This window comes from Raphanus sativus, chromosome 7 (genome assembly GCF_000801105.2).
Source record: "Raphanus sativus cultivar WK10039 chromosome 7, ASM80110v3, whole genome shotgun sequence".
Classification (NCBI taxonomy): Eukaryota; Viridiplantae; Streptophyta; class Magnoliopsida; order Brassicales; family Brassicaceae; genus Raphanus; species Raphanus sativus.
In genome coordinates, this window is record NC_079517.1 from 15,575,259 (window position 1) to 15,599,179 (window position 23,921).

The 23,921-nt window shown below is 30.2% G+C and overlaps 1 protein-coding gene and 2 long non-coding RNA genes across 3 annotated transcripts; 1 reads left to right on the top strand and 2 right to left on the bottom strand.

Annotated features, from left to right (window-relative positions):
* The first annotated feature begins 419 nt into the window (after window positions 1–419).
* Window positions 420–3,856, top strand: LOC108818529 (serine/threonine-protein kinase ATG1a). Its single transcript, XM_018591524.2, has 13 exons — window positions 420–948; window positions 1,051–1,168; window positions 1,243–1,301; window positions 1,392–1,456; window positions 1,535–1,628; window positions 1,721–1,801; window positions 1,900–2,011; window positions 2,094–2,148; window positions 2,244–2,461; window positions 2,536–2,834; window positions 2,911–3,169; window positions 3,249–3,319; window positions 3,447–3,856. Exons 1-13 carry the CDS (start codon window positions 715–717, stop codon window positions 3,633–3,635), a joined length of 1,854 nt encoding a protein of 617 aa, XP_018447026.1. The 5' UTR covers window positions 420–714; the 3' UTR covers window positions 3,636–3,856.
* Window positions 3,857–11,573: 7,717 nt separating this feature from the next.
* Window positions 11,574–12,720, bottom strand: LOC108833693 (uncharacterized). The gene is made up of 2 exons (XR_008936598.1): window positions 12,183–12,720; window positions 11,574–11,967 (listed from the first exon to the last, which is right to left on the bottom strand). It is a non-coding gene; the product is annotated as an uncharacterized LOC108833693 (long non-coding RNA).
* Window positions 12,721–14,957: 2,237 nt separating this feature from the next.
* Window positions 14,958–17,044, bottom strand: LOC108833694 (uncharacterized). Its single transcript, XR_001946734.2, has 4 exons — window positions 16,417–17,044; window positions 16,182–16,316; window positions 15,611–16,096; window positions 14,958–15,529 (listed from the first exon to the last, which is right to left on the bottom strand). It is a non-coding gene; the product is annotated as an uncharacterized LOC108833694 (long non-coding RNA).
* Window positions 17,045–23,921: the final 6,877 nt, after the last annotated feature.

A 23,921-nucleotide genomic window follows, 5' to 3' on the forward strand; every position in this document is an offset into this window, starting at 1 on the left:
ATTGTTGAAATTTGAAATTAATGTATATATTAATTATAAAACTATTAAAAACAAACTTAACCAATTTGCGTTAGTCTAGTAGTGATTAATTGAGGGAGATTCAGTCTCAATAAAGAAAATCATCTGGATTTGACTCGTGTTGGTCATCCGAACTAACGTTAAATTGCAAAAATATGTTGAGTACCGTGAGTTTAGTGGGATTAGTCGGTTAACTTCGGTCGTCGGATCTCACGACTATTATTAAAAAAAAAGAAAACTTTTCTTTTGGGCTAGATTTGATTAAATAAAAGAGTAAATATTCAGAGATATTTCGTAGGTCCGTTCCTCGTGGGAAATTGGATCCAAGACGTCAATTTTTTCTCTCAAGGTTACTTGTCGAGTACAAGAAAGAAACTCTCTTCGTTCATAAGCTTCTCAATCTCCCACACACTAAAACAAATAAAGAGAAAAGAAAAAAAAAAACTAAAGTCGATAGCTTTACTGTAAAATATATAAACCAATCCAATCACTTACATCGTCTCCTCTCATTAAACCCAAAAGAAAGAAAAAAAAACAGTTCCTTGTTCTTAAAAAAAAAAAAGATTTGATTTTTATTTTCCTCTGTTTCCTTCTCTCGTTAACATCTGTGTGGTCGTGGTAGTAGGAGAAACAATGGAGGTTGAATCAACTAAAGCTTAAAAACGGGTCAAAACCCAAAAACCCAAAAAACCGGGGATGGACGCGGCGCAACGACTGGTGGGAGACTACGAACTTGGGCGGAGACTGGGGTCAGGCTCCTTCGCAGTGGTGTGGCAAGCGAAGCATCGATCGTCTGGTTCAGAAGTCGCCATCAAGGAGATTGATAAGAAACTGCTTAACCCTAAAGTCAGAGACAGTCTCCTCAAGGAGATTTCGATCCTCAGAACCATCGATCATCCCAACATCATCCGACTCCACGAATCTATCGAGGTTTTGTTTTAAACTCAATTTCTGATTTCGTGTAATAATAATAATAATAATAAAAGGTGTGAACTTTTGATCTGGGTTTTTTTGTTTTGTTTTGTATTGTAGACTGGAGATAGGATATTTCTTGTGTTGGAGTATTGTAGTGGAGGTGATCTTGCTGACTACATCAATCTCCATGGCAAAGTGTCTGAACCTGTTGCTAAGCATTTTATGAGGCAATTGGGTAATGAATACGATCAGTTTAGTTTTTGTTCTGTTTCTATGTTGAGTCTTTATTCAATGTTTGAATTCCTGTAGCTTTAGGATTGCAAGTACTTCAAGAGAAGCATTGTATCCACCGAGATTTAAAGCCTCAGGTGAGTGGAAACCTCCTTTAATGTTCTAGTTTGATTGATGGGTAGTTTGATGATAAGTCTAGTCATGGTTCTGTTTTTTTTTCTTTTCAGAATTTACTTTTGTCGTCCAAGGAAGTAACTCCACTGCTAAAGATAGCAGATTTTGGGTTTGCAAGGTATTGTTTTAAATGTTTTCTTTTTATGGGGAAGGTTTTGGTTTTGGTATGTAATGTTGAGATTGTTTTTTTTGGTAGGTCTTTAACACCAGAGAGCATGGCTGACACTTTTTGCGGTTCGCCTTTGTATATGGCTCCTGAGATTATCAGGAACCAAAAGTATGATGCCAAGGTGAAGACAACTTCTCGCTGGGGTTTGAAGGAAAGATTGAATCTTTTTTTTCTTTCAGTATTTTTTAACTGTGTGATGGATGGATGTTTCAGGCTGACTTGTGGAGTGCTGGTGCGATTCTGTTTCAACTTGTTACTGGGAGGCCACCTTTTGATGGGACTAATCAATTCCAGGTTCGTTTGGTCTGAACCAATGAATTGGCCTCTTTGAACTTGTAGTGAACTTAATGGCCTTTTGTTAATGCTTTTTGGATTTTTGATGATCTCTACAGCTTTTTCACAATATTGTGAGAGACACTGAGCTGAAGTTTCCTAAAGATGCTTTGAATGAGATTCATCCTGATTGTGTTGATCTGTGCAAAAGTCTTCTACGCCGAGACCCAAGTACCTTGTTATACTCTTCTTTTGTTTGTCATTATGATCATTTTTCAAATTTTCATGGAAAAATACGTCTGTTTGACTGCAGTTGAACGCTTGACGTTCCGAGAGTTCTTCAGTCACAGGTTCCTTCAGGAATCAAGGTAATCATCACTAGCAAACCTTCATCTTTCTTTTGTTCAACAATTGAAAAAACTTTAAATGCTTTGCTTCATCTTTTCATACCAAATGTTGTCAGACAAACTCCGGCTGCTGTCTCTACTACCTCTACGGGGAAGTCCTCTTTGCCCTCTGGACAACCGAGTAGTACAAACCGATTCAAAGCAACTGCAGAGAATGTCTACAAACAAGGGATCTCCTCTAGTGCCTCAACTTCTCACGTTGGAATGCCACATGTCTCCTCTGAGAAGACTAGGAAAGACACTGAGGGACAGTGTTCATCAAATCAGTTCGGAGGTTTGTTATTCCTCATTTTGTATCTTATCCCTGTTGCTTTCATAAGCTCAAATCACTCAGAATCGCTTGTGCAGTACTTGACTCGCTTGAGCTCATAGAGAGGGAGTATGTACTTGTAAGCCGTCCCTCTGAAGGTTCATCTGATTGTTTCGACACATCACTGCAAGATTCCGGGACTCGTAACCTCTTACCAAAGAACGAGAAAGCTTCACTCGAAGCACAGAGACCTTTATCTGATGGGTCAGGTCCACGACTAGCAAGCGGATCATACCTGTTAACAGAAGTCCAACGGTTAACCATCGTTCATCCTCCAACGAAGCTCCAACTTTTGCATCAGTATGCAGAATCTCTTGCAGAAGTAGCTCGTGAGATGGTAACTTCAAACTCCTAGTTTCAAATGGTCTCTCTCAAATAATTAATAGTAGAGATTGTAATACCGTTGCATACAGGGCAATGCAGGACAGGTTAAGGAATCGTTTGCTGTTACCCTCGTCGTTTTAGCTGCCTGGAGAAAAGCTTTGGAGATATGTGATTCTTGGATGGTGTCCGTTGGAGAGGAGAGAGTGAGTCCAGACCCGACCACAGCTCCAGAGACTTCAAATCCTGATTTAAACTCACCAGCAGTGGCTAAAACTTGGGTGACACAAGAGTTCGTTACTGCGTTTAACCAGGCAGAGACTTCATCAACTCAACTAAACGAAACAAGCGGTTAGTACTTAAACCGGAACATTCTGTTTTTTTTTAATGTTTCTTTGCGACATTCACTGAATGCATCTCACCATTTCAGCTGCTACTCATATGCCTGATGCCATGGAAACAATATACGAGAAGGCACTAGCATACGGCAAGAGTGGTGGGGTAAGTAAAAAGTTTCTACCACAAAAGTCTCTTGAGACTTTTCTCCAAAGCTTCCACCTTTGTCCTAAAAGTCTGAAACTTCTTTTGTGGGTTGGATCCAATTTTTATTTTTTATTTTGTTTTGTAGGCGGAAGAGTATTTGAATAACAAGGAAAGTGCAGGAAGATTATACAAGAAAGCAATTCTTCTACTCTCCTTTATAATAGAGGAAGCAGTGACTCTACCTCTAAACCCTCCTTTCTCATTAACCTCTGACGACAAGAAGCGGATTCTCTATTACATCTCTAACTTGCAGCATCGACTGTCTCATCTTTAGCCAAAATTCGACCGCAAACATTGTACAGAAAAGAAACTTTCTTGGCTCTGCCTCCTTGGGCTTTTATTTTCGTGTTTTCTATCTCTTGAAGGTTCGAAACGGTTACTCTTATATTTGATGATGCTGTGACCAAAAGTATTTGCCTCCCTTATTGTATAGTGCAATATCAAAAGCTTTGAACTGAAGTTACCAAAAAGAAATGCTAGCTTGTTGAGGCTTAAGTGGCTTGATCGTTGGACACATCACTGGTACATAAAGCATTACAAGCCCATAAAACAATATGATAAAACAAAGTATACAAACAATGGTTGCTTTTTTCTAAAATATGATCCTTAGATTTGACTAGTATGTAGTACAAACTCTATAAATTAATATTTGATAAATTAATAGATATAAAAAATTTTGATCTCAAATTAGATCGATTAAAAATATAACATGAATCTATAAGATAATAATATAATATTTTTTGGAAAGTCCTATGTAAATATATTGTCTTTATACAATCATAAATTAACAATTATATATATATATATATATAATATTATGTGTATTTATTAATACAAATAAACCATTATATTGTTGTTTTATATTTATAACAAAATTATATTTATATTTTTTTAATATTTCAGTGCATGTCGATGATATTTACTAACTAGGTGTTTTGCCCGCACATCCGGGCATAATCATTTTACTAATAATTATTAATATATTATTAATATATGAATTATGATTTAGTCATGATAACTTATTTTTTATATTCTTAATCATTTTAGTCTTTTTGTTTTGTTTCGGTCTATATCTTCTTAACACAAAGAAATGTTATAAAACTATGAACCATGAGAACATAATTACATATCAAAAAAATTTCACACAATTTATCAAAAAACAAACTTCACACAATAAAGTAAAGTAAGAATGTGAAATTTCAGTCTCTCTTAATCTACTTTGTATTTTTGAATCAGAAACATATATTAAATTATCAAAAAACACTAAAACACACAAAATGAGAACAAAATGAATAAAAAGTAAATAAAAACTAAAATTCAATGATAATTTAGAAGTAAACATTTTTTAAAAAAGAACTGAGATAATGACAATATTTCATTGGTTTACCTGATCAGTAAATACATCGAGTTATCTTAATATTTCGTAAGTTTACTTTTAATAAAAGAAAAAAATAGATAATGAGAGTTTTATTATTAAAGTTAATTTATGGTTAATTATATAATAATAAATCTAATTATTAATTAAAAATATATTTACTTTAACCGTTTTAGAAATTAAACCATTAAACACATGTTCTTAACATGAGTGAATATGCAACTCTCTAAACTTAATATCGAAGCATATTTTTCTTATAGATTAAACAGTAATAAAACATATATGTAAAATAACTACCGAAGTAATTCATAATACATAATTCATAATTCCAAACTCCATGTAACAAAACTGATTTGCTCATAGTATTTCAAACTGAAAGAATAATAAATTAATGATTTAAGCTTAAAACTAATAAGAATTTTTTCAAAGTTAAAATAATTATAATCATAATTATAATTAGAAATTTCGAGATATTTTTATTATTTAAACTAATAAATTAATTAGAAAGTTTGAAATATTTATATTATCTAAATTAATAATTGATGATTTAATCTAAAAACTAATAAAATATGACAAACAAGTAAAATTAGCTAAAATCATGGAGAATGTGACAAATCGGCAAAATCACTTCATAAATAATAGTATATATAAAGCATATCTAAAATCATATTTAAATTTTATGAAACATATTTTATATACACTAAATAATATAATTAAATTATATTAAAATTGCATTTCAAAATTTAATCAGTGTTTATACAGTAAAATAAATTATTTTCTTGTTTTATATATAAAACAATACCTAAACCAGAAATTCATTTAAAAGAGAACTTGTGTAAATTAATAAATTAATAAAATGTCTTCACCCCAACATTATTAATTTATATAGTTTTTAATGTTCAACAGACAATTTTTCATTATGTGATTCAGCTTAGATATCCGACCCATTATGTAGTGTTTAATTGATAATGTTAGGCTAAATGTGCAGTTCTCCCAATCCTAATATATCTTAAGTTTGAACCAGATACATATGGAAAATTCAATATAGTTTTATTGCCTAAATGACTGAATTTAAAACATCTATAATAGATTAATTTAAAATCAATGTGAAACTAATAATAATAGATCGGAATCAAATATAGCTCCGTCTGAAATGTACTCTTTATTTTTTTTTGTAACTTGGCTTAAAATGTACTCTTTATGGCAACAGCCCTACTAGCTTCACTGCTTCTTTTTTCCTTGACGACAGCTTCACTGCTTTTACTGCTTGCTATTGTATCTCAGAAATCCCAATCGATCATCAACTTCACTGTTCAGTCTTCACCGATCACCAACTAAGTGCATTCAATTTATTTGTGTATGTTTTTAGAAGTGGGTAACGGGTTTACAAAACACACTGGATGGGCTATACATCATTTCCCATCTTTTCAATTAAATAGACTGCTTTCTCCAAAAGAAACTAATAAAAAACAAATTTTTAACACAACTTTTATTCACTAAAAATTTCAAGGTTTGTGACTACAATAGAAAAATAAATTAATCCATCATCTTTGACAACACAACTACAATGTTAGTTGTGCACCAAAAAAAAACAACTACAGTGTTTGTAGGAACTAAACATGATATATCTTTAAGAGAAAATGATAGCAAATTCGAACCAAATCTTGAATCCATCAATAAAGCCTTCCCGACAAAATTGAAGAGCTAAAACATAATCACTTATCTGTTTAAATTTGTGGAAGGCTTACTGAATCACAAAGTTATAAACAATAGGTTCCTTTGTGATTCAATTTATATTTGTCAGTTGTCACTTATCAGTTAACATGATATCTCAAATTCCTTTGTGCGTATGTATCTCTTAAGCATGCATTATGGTAACTTTCTTTTTGTAACTCAGATAGTCCAAACACGAATCTAACTAATACAGAAAGTCAGGAAACAAACCATGCTCATGTTCTCATATGCGCAACTTATCTGAGTAGTAGATTTGAAACCCTGAGTGCTTAGCACATTTGAAACCCTGAGTGCTTAGCACATTTCTAATCATATCGTACGATCTGACCCCACTTGTGTAGGAGTTAGGACATTATGGTAAATTAATATAAGTTAAAACAAACTGCCAAAAAGAATTGAAATATATATGTACATACCTTTTGGCTAAATAAATTTGTAGCTTATGTCACCAATGAATTAATCTCTTAATATGAGATGAAAGACTAGTTTATTATAAGAGCATCTAAAAAACACTTTATTTTAAAGTTTTCAAAATTTCATATTTAAAGTTTTAAATTATTTTTTTTCTAAAAGCTAAACTTCAAAGCTAACTTTAAAAATATTTGTATGTATACTATGATTCTTTTATTTGTCATGATTAATGCGAATCCATAAATTAAACTTTATAAATAACTATCAATTATATAAATATATTACAGCAGTATTAATTAATAAATATTTTATTAAAATATTAAATTTTACTTATAAATACATAATTAAGTAGTAAATTAAAAGTAAAATACCATATTATTCTATATAAAATTATTTTCATAATACTCCCATAAATTACCAACTAGTGCATTTGTTAAGTTTCTTTTGTAATATTGTTAATGTCTAAATCTAGTTTTAAAATATTTTAAATCTTTTTATTTTTTTTATTTTATGTGCAAAATTTAAATTTGTAAAAACAAATTGAAATATCTATGAGATATAATATTCTTTAAGAATTTACAAAAACGATAAAATATTTTAAAATCATTAATGTGATGTGCAATTGTAAAGACCAAAATGCAAAAAAAATTATAAAACTTAAGATTTTAAATTTTAAGTAGTAACATTTCATTTAGAGATTCTCTAAGCACTACTAAAGCACCACACATCTATTGGAAGAGTGAAAAAAATCATATTTGAAGTTATAGAATGTTTTTAATATATAGTCTAAATACCACCCGGTATTTTTTCATTATTACTCAAAATGTTAACACTGATCTGAAATTCACTTCCATCTAATCATTTAGGCACATATATATGTATGTAGATATACTTTTACAACTAACTAGATTACATCACTGCCTGCCTTGGCAGTGCAACCAACCATCTATAATAAGCTAATGATGTAATTACATAGTTACCATATATATTTAAAATTTTCTAATGTTTAAATGTGTTATAAGTGACCACAATGTTGTGCCAAGAAAAAGGTGACCACAATGTTTACATCTATTTGAAAAGACAACACATGCTCAGGTTTTAGATTAATAATTTGATGATATTTAATTTGGTTAATAATGAAACCAAGGTACGTACCCTTTCTCTCATGCATGCAAATTATTTAAATGCTTGATCGCTCCTCATGAGATACCAAGAGTGGAAGAACACAAATATTAGACGACAAAGATTTTATTAAAATCTAACAATGATTCGATTTCAGCTGTCCTAGCTGCATCAACAACCGGCAAATTTGGAATGTATTAACAATTTCTTACTAAAATATACCTTAAGAATAATATTAATAATAAATTAAATTAAAATTTCGAAATATAAGATGATATCATAGAGTATTGTAAATGTGTATACAATAATATTTTCGGGTTCTGGTCCAATTAATTTGTTTCTTCTTCCTCAAATAGGATAATTTGATTGGAAAATGTTTACATAGACTTTTTTCAAAAAGAAAAAATATACATAGACGGAACTTGATACTAATTATAATAATGTGATCGTTGTGAAAAAAAAAAGACGGTGCAGACGTCCAGTTTAGGTTCCTGGAAAACTATATTTGATCATCTATCAGCACATAATACAAGTAAGGGCTATTATTTAAATAGGTTTATTCTCATCTTCTTGCACCATCAAGGCTGCTACTATGTATAGCTGTATAGGAGCAATTCTGAAAGTTTATGGCCTTTGAAAATAGACGTGGTAAAATATATGAACATTTTTATAAAATATGCTTTAGTCCGTTTCATAAAAGTGTAATTTTATAATTTTACTTTTGTTTTACAAATAGTATCCTTTTCTATAAAAAATTGTTAATGTATTAATAATTGGACAATTCTTCCAAATATCACTTTTTAAGTTTTTGTCACAAAAATAGTTTTTATTAATTGGTAAAATAACTTTTTCGTATGACACTCTGTGTTATTTTTGTTGTAGACCTTGAGGTTGATTACTATGATAAAAGTGCAAACTGTTAGAGCAATTCCATTGGGAGTTTTACTTTCAAATTCTCACACTTTCCCACAAAAAAAACCATTAAAATAATTGTGGAATCTACACAAAACACAAACAAATCTCGCTGAACTCCTTCCTGGTGAACATGTTTCTTAACTGTTCTGTGGGCCCTATGTCACGTGGCGGACCGCGATTGGTTCGACCTTTTTTTTTTTTTAAGTCAAAACGAAATAAAAAATAAAAAATTACTTTTTTGGTCTTGGAATTCGCGCCCTATGGATATTGCTAATGGAGATGCTCTTAGCTCTGAAAGTCAATTTGTTATACAACATCGTTCTAGAGAAATGCAAATTGTTTCGGAGTTTGATAAGACCTTCGTCATTTGGGTAATACCGCTATCTTAACAAATTAATTAATATTTAAACTATTTATAAACAAAAAGAAAGAAAGAAAGACCTTAACAAACAAACGCATAAGAAAGTAATGACACGCCTATGGTATTTGCCATTCTTAAATTATTTCGTTAACCAGTACTTAAAATCAAAACCCATAATTTAAGCCCTTTTACAAAAAAAACCCCATAATCAATATAATCTCTCAATAAAATAGAATTCTGTACAGCCTAACAAGAATCAAAGTTGAATAGCATATTCAAAAACAAGTTAAACTAATTAACATAGACGAAGCTGATTCCTAATCACTCGCAAGTTAACAGGCATGGTCCCTTTTTTTGATATTTAGAAGAAGTTTCGTGGCTTCCACACCGTGGATCCACACTAGCCATCTAACAGCTTTAGAGTTTTTGGTGACCGTTTTGGATCAGGCCATGTGTTGGTTTCCTCAGGCCGAAAAACTTATATAAAAACTTCGATGACTAGTAAGAGTCAAACTCAAAACCGTATTTGCAGCCGTAAGCCGTACAATCTGTTGTAAAGGAATTATTTCTCATTCCTCAAACCACATATAATATGATCTTCGTTATTCAAACATCATGCATCTAGATCCGACCAAGTTGCATATTTTCATATAGTTTCAGATATGAAATTTTTTTATAAAATAATCATAATTTCAGATAGTTACAATTATGAGAAACAAGACGAGGAATTTATTCACACAAAACTTAGTCACTACAATCAGAATTTCTCTTCTTTTCATTTTGGTTTTTGAGTCTCTCTAAAGTTACGTACATATATAGCTAGGTAAAAACCTGAACTGAGAAAGAGACCCGAACATCTAGTAAAGTTAAAGAGCACCGTTAACCCAGTATACAAGGTAGTTCTTAGCCACTTTTTGCGCGAGTGCTCCACCAAAAAACACAAGAAATGATACCCAAAAATAGGGATAGGCACTTTATCCGATATCTGAAGCCGTCTTCAAACCTGATCCAAAAAACCCGACCGAAATAACAAAATATCTGAATGGATTCAGATATTGATTTAGGAGAAATTGGATATCCGAATCCGAACGGATAATACCCGAGCCCGAATGGATATCCGAAGATAACCGAACATATATATACTTATCCTTATATTTCTAATTTTCATCTTTCATTTTATTTTAAATATTTATATTGATGTCACAAATAATTTAAATTATATAATATACAATATATTGATGTCATAGATACTTTAAAATTATATAATATACATATAACTACGGAGAAAAATAATTTGATATTTACTTAAAATGAATATCAAGCTTTTTGTTTCATGTATTAACAAAAGTTACATCCAAATTCTAAAAATAATAGCCAAATGAATGTCTATTTATTTTTGAAATTTAATTCCAAATCTATTAATAATTCAATCTATTAAAAAAAAAGTCAGTTAATCGAAAACTAAATTTTTAAATACAAGAACTTTAAAAATGAAAAATTTAATTTTTTCCTTCAAACTCTAAATATCCGAACCCGATCCGAAATAATCGAACCTGAGCTAAAAATACCTGAACCCGACCCGAAGTTCAGAAATACCCGAACGGGTATTATACTCCTATACCAAAATATCTGAATATCCAAAATATCTGATCCGAACCCGAAAGGGTATCCAAACGCCCACCCATATCCAAAGATATGAAATAAGAAACGGTTTTGAGGTGTTTCTTGTACTGTTTGCGGACCCACTGACACGTTCCAGTCCGCGATTGATTATCTTTTTTTAGTCAGATAAAATAAAATAAAATAATAATAAAAAACCCATAAAAGCACCATTATCAGTGGTTTCTTAAAGAGGTTTTGGAGAAAAATTAGTGAGTAGGTTCTATTATTTTGCAAAAATCAAAGGTAGAAGTCGTCATTGCACTACAAGAAATATCGGCATTGGTAGCACACGAAAAACGCTACTATAGAGCTTTCGTAGCGTTTTTATAAACGCTCTGACAGCCGCAGCTATGGTAGACCCCCCCATATCATAGCATATTTTCATGAGCTATGATAAATAGAGATATCTTAGCGTTAATAATAAACTATACAATAGTCTTTTATAACATCTGATCCATGCTATTATTTAGGTTTTCATAGTCTTTCCTTAGTGCTGTGTAATATTTTATGATAACATGAATATAATGCTATAATTTAAATTAATATATTTAAAATTAAGTAATTAAAATTAATTAATTAAATTGATTAATTAATTTAATTAATTAAAATAAATATTTAAAATCGAAAATTAATTGTTAACTAAAAAATAAAATTTATTTATTAATTAACATTAGATTACAAATATAAAACTAAACCAGGATAAGAAAATCAAATAAACCAGAATACATTAAACCAAAAACTAATCTAAACAGATTAACCAAAACCTAACTAAACCAAAACCTAATCCTAGTCTACGCCGTCGTCAACTTCCTACTCCATTCTCCTCCTTGCGTCTGTCTACTCTCCTTCTCCGTCTTTCTCTTCTTCTTATTCTTCTTGCTCGGCTTCCAATGAGTTATGAAAAGCCACCTGTAACTTCACCATTGTCTCTGAACCAACTCCATCAAGCTTCTCATGTCGCCTCTTCCATCTCCTCTCTCTTCTATCTTGCTCGACTCCAGTTTCATCTAATGTCCCAGCCGCTAACTGTAGGTCAAAAAAAACAAATTTTCTCAGTCCAATATCAAACTCAGATGAAAAATTGTAGTAAGCAGAGCTATACAAAGCTTGCATAACTCTCGAAGTCTCAGACTTTTTAATTTACAAAGATTCACACCGGTGTTACCAATCTGTGAGTTTGTCATTAGCACAGAAAAATTAGAAAATAAGAAAAATATAAAAAATAAGACAACCGGTGTTACCGTCGTCCTCTTCCTCTGCCTTCTTCCAGTATCAATCTCTCCATGAAGCTACCACCAAAGAAAAATAAGAAACATAAGCCATTCATATGAGAACTCAGAATAATCCAACAAGATAAAGTCTGAAATTTTAAACAACAACTCAACCGCTTCGAACGTTTACAAGGTATGTAGGACACGAAATCGAGGCTTCAAACTCAACCGCTTCAAACTTGACACGGATCTGGTTCTCTGAGTGAGTAGAGCGAGTTTCGAGACTAGAGATCTGTGAGTAACACTTCGAATCAGTAGAAGAGCTCGGGATTGAGAGGAGATTGACAGAGAAACCTGTGGAGAGATGCAGAAAAGATTACAGTTTTTTTTTTTACCTGAGATGAGATGGGAACCAATGAGATGTCGAAAGAAAAAAAAAATAGAGGAGAGAAAAAAGGCAGAGAATAAAATTACATTTGGTCCGTTGGATTAAATCTAATCTAACGGTAAAAATTGTGATCTGCGTAGAGTTACATTATTGGTCAATGGCAATGTTTCTTTTTTCTCAGAAAAGCAATCCTTCTCTTAAAAGAACCGACCAATAGGAAATAAGCACGAAGATAACCAAAATCATTCATTAATAGCCATTTGATTGGAGTCAATCTATGGCCAAGAATGCTCAATTTGTTAAAACTGTTATTTCATTTGATAATTATTTTATTAATTGTAATTACATGTTTGACTAATTTTTTTAAATAAAGTTTTTTATTAAATTATTTCTCGATTAATCTATTCATTTAAATTTATAAAACTAATGATATATAATTAACAAACTCATTAAATTTCACATTTATAAGCAATTTTAAGTTACATAAAACTAATAATATAATTTTGATTTGTGGTATAGTACTTAGGGTTTAGAGTTTAGGATATGGGGATTAGGAAAAAAGGTTTGGAGTTTATACTCTAATAAAATACAAGCAAATCATAAAACATCATGCTTTTCCATTAAACATCCAAAACATAGAAGGTCGTACTCTAGTATGAGGTATGAGGTATGTGGTTTAGGGTTTAGAGTTAAAATTTATAATTAAGTTTATGATTTGAGTTTTAGAATATATTTGGAGTTTGAGTTTAAATTTATATCATAAGTTTGAAAAGATTAGATTTATGACTTTATATGCAAAAAAATTAAGTTTGAGGTTTAGGGTATTACTAGCTTTTGACCCGCCCTTAAAAGGGCGGGTATATTTTTTTTTTTAAATTAAATTTTTGATATTTTTTTTTTGATTATATTTTTTTTTGGTAATCATATTTTTGTATAAATTTTAATCAAAATATATTTTATTAAATGTAGAAATTTAAAAATTGATCCGGTATACGCACGATTAAGACTGGATTACGGGTCGAATTCGCTCCGCTGACCCGCCAACCCGCGGAATTTCAATTTTGTTTTGGTTATAAAATATGACCCGTACAACCCGCAAAAAAAAATTGTACCCGCACCCATTCCGCTTAATTTTGTGGTAATCCGCAGGTTATATATATTTTAAAATTATTATACAAAAATATATTTATAATAATAAATTTATAAATGATTTAAATAAGGGTGAGTGTAGTTATAGCTTTCCCACGAATTTAGGTTTAGCAGTTATCATTCTTAACCATTTACGTTATAATATTATTCAAGTTTTTTTAGCAGTTATATATTATTTTTTTGACGGCAACGACTATTTTATTACTCAAACTTGAGATGGTCTGGGTAATCAGACCAGAATATAACAACCAATAAAATGTAATTCCCTATGGAAGGACAGACGTGCATATAATTATAAAGAACGGACAACTTTTAAAATTGAATAAACTATTTTGAATTGTAATTCTTTGATTACTTTTAATATGTCATAAGAAAAAAATGGTAACAGAGGAAACTGAATTTAATTGATATGAAAATATAACTTTATTTTTAATATTAATAATATATATTTATTATTTTATATCTAAAATTTAATTTTAAGATAATATTAAATTTAACTTAAATATTTCAATCAACTTTATTTATGATGAAAATGTTAAATGTTATGTGAAGTATATTAAAAATCATGATACATTTGTTTAATCTGTAATATATAAGAGAATGAAAAAACATGAAACAAAGAATAAAATATTATAAACAGTGAAAATTTTATAAGAGCATTATTTTAATTATTTAAAATATATTTTACTGTGTATTAGAAAGTCAAAATAATAGAGATTAATGCTAATATAATGATGCACGTAAATGCTAATATTTTAAAATATATTTTGTACTTGCACAAGTTAATTAATAAAGTTGATGATGTTAGAAAAAAAATAAACAAACAATACATAAAATGTAACTGATCCTTTTTTGCCGGATGTAACTGATTCATCATGCATGTAAAAATCAAATACATAACTGTTTGTGGTTAGGAAAAAACATTATATATAATCTATTGAAAAAATTATTGGACCCAACTAATATCAGTTGGTCATGCTGAAGAATTAATAGTATTGATATTTAGGGTATTATATTTAGGGTGTAGATTTTTAAGATTTAATGTTTAAATCATACATTATTTCATATATCATTCAAAATACACATAAGACATACATTTATATCATTCAAATTTATGTTATAAGTTTGAGGTTTAGATTTTTAAAATATATTTAGGGTTTAGGGTTTTGTTTTTTTTTTTTAAATTGCAAAATATGTTAAGGGTTTGTAATATTTTGTAATGCTATTTAATTAAAATTTTATATATAACTCTTATATTCCATAAATTATCCAAAAATACATAATTATTTAAAGCATAACTTATCCAAGATATACATTCCACGTCTAAAATCAACCCACTACATAATTTCAAAACTTGCAAATCCACTTTGCCAATAGTCTCCATCAGCTCCTCCATGCTTTGTTCTGTGTTGTCTGTATAATTTTTCTGAGCCAATTAACTGAGAAACTCAGCTTGTTGCATCAAAACTGTCACCTTTGGATCATCCTTCTTGGTTACCTTATAATTTCTCTTCAGCTGCAGTCGCCGAGATTTCATGTCGTCGATGATTGCTCGGACCTTCTCGTGCTCTCTGCTCCACCAAGCAGCTCTCTCCTGTCCTCACTGACTTTCCTCAAGAACTGCTCAAGCTTCTTCCTGTGAGTCCGCTTCTCATTCTCGAAAATGTGAGCGTGTGCTTCCTCTAACTCCGCCTCAAGGGAAGGTACCAACGACACAGGGTTCACCTGTTGATCTACACGCTTCATGTTGCTTTAGATCTGGTGTAGTTCCATTGTATCCATAAAGACAAGATCTGGCCACTTCCATCACCGAGGGAGTAAATGGCATTGAAGGCTCAAGCTAACAACAACAAAAAAAATAGACTCTGAGGTCAAGAAATCAAAAAGAATTTACAATAAATAATTAAAACAACAAAAAGACCTCAAGGAATCGAACAAGAAAAGCCAAACAGAGAGAAACATGGACTACGCATAGCTGTAACGTTGAATATATCCATGGATCACGATAACCGTTATCGTAAGACTTCACATCTAAGACATATCCTTGTCATCTTATCAGCCTGCAACATATCCTTGACAGCTTTAAGATAGATCAAGGCATCACCTGTTGTTAAGATAAAGAGCTTACATTTTCAAACAACAAAAGAGAGCAAAAACATATCCTTGAAATCTCATCAGCCTGCAATTCGATCCCATTTTGGTTATCTTGCTCTTGATATGAAACATGAACTCAAAGCAAAAGACAACCTGAGAAACTCAACGATGAGTTTTATATCCGTTCCAGTGACCTGTAAACTCATCAAAGTTAGCTACTTTATGTACACACCTCTCCACACACAGCCTTAAAGAACATGTTTATTATGTCCTTTGCAGTTGATGTAAGTAAGACAGAGAATCCAAGTAGTACCTGCGATTTCAAAACATGGCGTAAGAGATTATTCAAACTATCGCTCTAGTCATTCCAAAAAGAGAATGATAAAGTCCAAACTCACCCATGGTAAATAATATGCTGTAAAAGTGAAAAGGCCAAGGAAACTCATGTGGATGTAAGGATTATGTTTTGCTCCATACATACACCCGCAGAACCGATGAAAAGGCCAAGGAAACTCATCCCTCTTTGTTTTCACCTGAAAAAACAAAATTAAGGATTCAATTGACGGAAACAGATTTATGATTTTACTAAAATCTGAGGCAAATCAGATCTAAAACTGGATAAATCATGGATACCTTGAGAAAAGCTAGAAGAAGATCTAGTTTTGGTGGTGATAGTAACTGGTAGAGCGTAGCTGAACAGCTTGTTCGTCTTCTTCTTCAACTTCTATAGACTGGCAGAGCGTCCCTGACAACAAACCTAGACGGCGTCGAGAACTTTGAAATTCATAAGCATTTATCAATAACCGACATCCTCTGCAACCTTATCTCTTCAAGCCATGGTGGTGAAGAGCGACAGAGGAAGGCACTATTAGGGTTTGGTTCTCAGCTTAGTGTCTTCGATTGGCATGGAATTTAGGTTCATAAGTTTTGATTTTGAACAAGGTTTATGATTGAAGAAGATGATGGAAGAGCATCGATAGAATGAAATAAGGAAAAAAAAAAATTCAGCGTTAGAGATGAGAGAGGGGAAAAAAAAAACAGAGGGAATAATCAATTTTTTTCTAAGTGTTGGCGGACAAAAAAAAAATTTCCCCACCAAAGTGTTATCTTAAACAAAATTTGTGATTTTTGTGTTCCCGCTTGATAGATTTTTTTCCTAGTGCAAATTCAATGCTACGAAAGAGTTGTGTTCCGATTTTGACACTTTTAGTAGCAGTTCGTGAATTCGTGCTACCGCGAACTGCTACCAATATTCATATTTCTTGTAGTGTTGCTGACTCTACTGACATGTGATGGTCCACGATTGGTGCATTTTAGTTTTGTCTTTTTCTTTTTCAAAACAAAAAGTAAAAAAAAAAATATGTGCACTCGATGTATACAATGTTTACCATATATGCACACTCTACCTTATTTTCCCCTAAATTTTTTCTCCTAAGTTTTTTCTTCTTTCATCACTATTTCTCCACAATATTTAGATATTTTTTTAATTACTATATTTTTCTTATCTTTTCGGTCAATTCACCCGAAAAAAAATTAGAAACCCTTAAATGGGTTTCCGCGATGCTGATGCTCTGAAGGGTTATAGGGTTAACCATGCTTAAGATATTGACTTTCGCTTTTAGTTTCTATCAGTTCTTAAAGATTCTTACAAGGCTATCGCATGTCTGCAGATAAATTTTAGGTAAAATTTTAAATAATAAGAACAAACATAAAAGAGGATCGTTATCAACGAGAGAAATAAAAACATAAAAATGAAATTGTCTAGTCTAGTGACTTCAAGGAACACGTGCAAACAATTATTATGCAACGGTAGGTACTTTATTATTATATAATGACAGATCGTACGTCCATTCACATATTCGTCCCTCGCGATTTCCTTTGATTTTCTCTAGCCTCCTGCTTTAATTTTATACACTCTTTAGGAACTTCCTCACATTATGTAGTCCATTAAAATTCAAGTTTGATTAATTCCTTAATGAGACGTCTACAGTTTATGGAACCCTTTGTTATTGTACTAATTATGACTTAGAGATTTTTGTATTTATTCATGTTTATATATCTTTTTATTAACTTAGGGTATTCAAATTTATGGAAGAGGTTTTGGCCTGAACCAACATGGCAATTCCTTTTTTTGGTGTAAACTAATAGACCACCACGGATGTGGTTCATGTTTATATTTTTTAGGTGCATAGTATACCAAGTATGCATTTTTTTTTTTGAAAAAGAAAAGAAAGTATGCATATTATTATTGCGATCGTCTTTAGACATGTACCAAATAACAATATACAAATTACTTTTTTTGAGCATTCAAAGTTACATATCTTCTAGTATAGTTATTCTTCTTATATACACATATACCGGACTGCGAAACTTTGATAATACTAAACATTGATGAAAACTGAAAACTGTATTTTGATGTTTTGGGTTTTTTTTGTAGCACTCTTTTTTTCTTATAATATGACTTCTAACAACTGCGCAGAGGTTTTAAACTTTTAGTCAGCAATTTGTATATATTGTTTGTATCATAACTGTTGAATATGTTATACATGATTTATTTTTGGCAACGACTTTATATCTCTTGAATTTGATTTACTGTATGTCTGAACTGTATCATATATAGACGTCGGTTCAAGAGATGAAATTTTTCAAAAAGAGTCTGGACCCTCGTCCGACAACCACGAGTGTGTGGTATATGACGTCTCACCATTAAGATATGATATATTTTAACGATGTTGACAAAAAATGACGAGTATATATCAAATTAAGATTGCTTCCCATGCAAACTTTCTTAGTCTTCTAGAAAATATTCATTTTGTTTTTTGGTCATTAATTAAGATACGTCTGTTTCATTTTTAATCTAGTTTCACCAACACGTATGCTCACAAGATACCGACATATTATAGTAATATTTTTATAATCTGTGAATTGAATAGCAAATGTTTTGTTAACTTAAAATCAAGAGGATCTCGCTCGTGTGAATGTTCCTCCATCTAGGTCATCACTTGAACCATCCATTTCCTTTGTAATAGGTTTGTTAGGATTCAATATGGTAAAGTTAAAGTAACATAGAATATAATACAGGGGACATTAAAGAAATTTCAATAATTATGGATTTATTTTGAATTAAAAACCTAGAAACTTAAAGATAATATCATAGTCTGGGGTTGTTAAATCCAAATAAGTAGAATGGTCCAAATAGGACTATATATGTCATAAAATATATGATATTTGCTATAGTTTTTATAATTATAGTTAGGACATCTCCAAAGGCACTCTATAATCTCCTCTATATTTTACACTAAAATGGAGTAATTCTATTATAGAGTTGGATTTGCTCCAATAGTTCACTCTATAATAGAGTTACTCTATAAATAGAGTGAATTATAGAGTTATGTTGATTTTCACATATATTTGGAGTGGAAAGGCAACATAACTCTACAATTCACTCTGTTTATAGAGTAACTCTATTATAGAGTTAACCATTGGAGCAAATCCAACTCTATAATAGAGTTACTCTATTTTAGTGTAAAATATAGAGGAAATTATAAAGTGCCATTGGAAATGGTCTTAGTCTAATACACGTATTATTCATACTTGTTTGTACTTAAGCTGAATTCACTCTTCTCTTAAAAATGCATGGATACCACTAAATTTATAATATTAGTTCTAGTGAACAGGCTTTGTTTGATTTCGATCACAAATGACAGACCCGATTTTGCAACGTTATGTATTCCATTAACGCTGCTTGAAACATATACATATGTTGATGTCTTTGGAATTATTTTGTCTTGTAGTATATCACTTCTCATCAATGGCTAAGTCTATCATTATATTTGTTGAAAGCAGGTTTCATCCCATTCCACACTTGCTTCGAGAACCCAATCTGTATTATTATCCGAAAGAAGATAATGAGTCCACAAAGGTTCAGTGTCCATCTCTGAGTTTAAGAGACGTTGTTATGATCTACTTGGGACACACCTATAAAAGAAAGATCAAATAAAATAAGAAGGGAATCCGGGTTCTTTCTCAGTAAATCTATACTTTCAATAGTTTTATACTCTTCTGTTCTTAGATACCTTATGTGTTATATCATTGTATTCTCAAGCGTATCATCTATGAAATACATATTTCTGATACGATTTTATTAATATCATGCTTTTCATAGATTTATTTTTATACACATTATCAAAACCCTAATCCTTTGGGATTCAAAAATCGGATCAGTAGATAGAGTTTATCGGAAAAAAACACACGCTAATTCTAATTTTTGAGTGGATTTGAGATCCATCAAATATTATCTTACACAATGACCTTAGTCCGTAATTATTTGAATCCACGTCCACTGTAAAATTAAGCTAAGTACAACTTACAAGGTTTAAACTCGCATTTAACACATGATATATTAATGAACTTTTCATCAAATTACATTCCATATTTCCGGCTGTAAACCTTCTTTTAAATTTATATTATATATAAATGTACCATTTATTTTCTAAAAATAAAATAAAATTGACTAGTGTCTTGTCCATGGAGATTTTTAAGGTCGAGGGTCATAGTAGCGATGTGTACTTGATTCCTACATTACAGTTGACATGGACCCTACTTATAACCAATAGGCAATAGCTATTTGACCTGGCCCAACCTCTTTCTCAACCTTTTACTATTTATTTCCCCCGCTGTAATTACAAATTGCGATATACTACCAAAAAGGGGGGCAAATAAATTAAAGGACCATTAAAAATAAATATCGATCTTGACCTTATCGCTGTGAATATTTTGATTTTTTTAGACCACTATGTTTTTAGTGAAAACTTTTTTTAGCGCTTTGTTATGTTATTTATAATATTTATATTAACATAATTGATTTTTGATTATGCGATTGGAAGCATAAGGGTCGTCGGTGAAACCTAATCTAGAAAAGCAAATATATATTTGAGAAAGTGATTTCCAAAACAAAATTTTCAAAAAAAATATTATTTGTGGTAAAAAGAGTTTGTGTTGTCTTGGAATCCACTTATTTTTTCCACAATTCGCTAGAGAAGTTTAATTAAAAGTTTTTTCGTGTCGTCTTTGGCTGAACGAATTCGCTATATATGTTACGTTGAATTTTTCGTGTCATCTTTGGCTGAACGAATCTCTGTAATATTATATGAAAGGTCAGTTTTTTATGTGTTGTGCTCACGTTGATTCTCACGATAATTGATTATATTGATACTCTTAATAAATTTAAATATTACATTTATATACTGTTATTGTTTTTATTTAATTTTCTTTTTAAATTTTCCATATAACATATATGTTAAAAAAGAAAACATTTATAAATTTTAAAAATAGAATTTAAAACGAAAATATATATGTATCTTATTATATAAAGTTTGATTCTTCAAAGTTACTAATTAACATGATCGCGACACATGGCAATTAAAACTTTAAGATTGTGACATGTATTAATCTATCTAATAATTAAAAACTTTATGTAAAAATATTAGAAGGAAAATTACTATCAATAATATTTTACAATTATCTTTACCTATATATGTTTAAATATAAAAATTATTGATAGTAATTTTCCTTCTAATATTTTTACATATATTTAAATATATAATGATTAAAATATATATGTACTTATATAATAAATACTAATTTTGAATAATCTAATTGTAAAAATTATTTAATAGTTAAAATTCATTTAATATTAATTGTTTCAGAATCTTTTTTTTTTAAGAATTCTAAACAAAAAAAAAAATTCTTATTATAATGAAGCTTGATTCTTCAAAGTTAGTAATTAACACGATCGCGGCACATGTCAATTAAATTTTTAAGATTGTGGCATGTGTTTTAAACTAAAATCAATTTCTAAAATATTTAACACTAATTTTCCTTTTTGTATCATGATTATAAAATAAAATTTTTAACTTGAACTTATGTAAAAATTTTAATTCTTATAAAATAAATCTCACACAACATATGCAAATCAATCATAAAATTATAATAAATTATTATTACTTTATGTTTTTTATTAAATTAAAACATCAAAAATTCCGTTGCAACGCAACGGGCTTATATCTAGTATATAATATGATTTCATTAAAAAGTAAATTTTACAACATAGTAATATTCTATTTTAAAACTATAAATAAATAACATAAAATATACTTTTGAAGTGATAAAATACTTGTTTTATATCTATTGTTTCTTAGATGAAAATATATAGTTGTATATAATGTAATTTTATAAAAACAAATTTCAGAAAGATAATCTTGACATTAGAAAAAGAAATATTATTTATTTTAAAACATAATTTTAAACAATACAAAATATATATTTTCAAAGTAATAGAAATATCTAATTTCTTAGATGATTACAGAAAATAATTAAGTAACATTAATTAATATATGTTTAATTAACTAAAAATAGCTTATAATTAGTGTTATTGAAATGTTTTATTAATTTTTAATATATTTAGTTGACTATAATATCTTTCAATTACAGAAAAATCTATAAGTTATATTTTACTTATATAAAATGATTTCTCAAATTAATCACAATTTTTACTGCTTATTTTTAAAAGATATTAAAAATTATGATTTTAACAATAAACATCTTTTGATCAAATAATTATAAAATATTCTAAATAATATAACACTGGATACTTTAATGAGGTAGATATATTATATTTTTTATTATTACAATTATATGTTTTCCTAATATTAAAATTTCTTTTAAATTTTATGTTTTTATGTTCGTGGAGTTTAATATAACAATAATCAAAATACCTAAGTAAATATGATTCTCATATTTAGATTATATAAAATAAATTTTAGTTTACCTTACAATAAATCTAAAACATAAAATTATTTAGAATTTATAAGATATTTTAATTATTGTGAATATGAATATGTGTTCATGAGCTTCCATAAATGTATCAGTTACTTATGTATGTAACTCAATATATAAAATATTTTAATTAAAGTATTGTAATATTATTAATATAAATTATGCTTAAAAATTACAAATTAATTTAAAATTAAAATATATAGCGATCAGTTATTATAGTACATTTATTTTATAAATATTTATGCATGTGCATGAGCAATGAGCATGGAAAAATCACCTAGTTCCCTATATAAGTCACGTCGAATATCGATCATAGTTAGGGCAACATTTTTTTTAATTATACAGAGGTATCTTAGCCCTTACAGAAGTTGTACCAGACTAGTCACGTGTTTGCAGCCTACATTTTGAGCTCACGTGTCGGTCTCTTGTCGATGATAATACCGAAATATTAATTCCTTAGAGCCAGTAGGATTCGAACTTCGATCCGTATTGGGACCGAAGCTCCCTCAAGACCACTAGGCCGTTCTCGCTTGATTTTTTGGATTATACAGAGATATCATGGCCCCACAGAAGTGGTATCAGACTAGTCACGTGTTTGCAACCTACGTTTTCAGCTCACGTATCGATCCCCTGTCACTGGTGATACTGAAATGTTAATCCTCCAGTGGTCAGCGGGATTCGAATCCGGATCTATATTGGGGCCGAACCTCCCTCAAGACCACTAGACTATCCTCACTTAGTTAGTTAGGGCAACATTATGTCTGACAGTTTATGATTGGTTTAATTTATTTTTTTGATTTAAACTCTAATCAGTAATTTGATCATATTAAAACTATTAATATTAAAGCTGTTAGATATTGATTGAAAGATACTCTACCAACGAAAGTGCTCTTAGGTGGTATTTTTTCTAACAAAAAAGATTTACCGTGACTCCATGGGTTCCATTCAAGAATTTAATAACAGACATTTCACAATTGTTAAACTAAGTTCATAGAGTCTCTCGTATGCTTATTTGTAATTAGTGGCGGCACATGCGAACGTATTATGACATCATGAAAGCACCAAATATTCAGGAAACACAACTAACACTCCAGTTTTAATAAGGAAACTTATTAGAAAGAGAATATGAAGTTAGCACAGGTCCACATGCATTTTCCTCATGCGTGATTTTTTTGCCTGTTTATGTCAAACGTACACACACACACACACACACATATATATATATATATATATATATATATATATATATATATATATATCCGGTTAGTTATGCACTTATTCTATCTTCGTCTTCCTCCTCT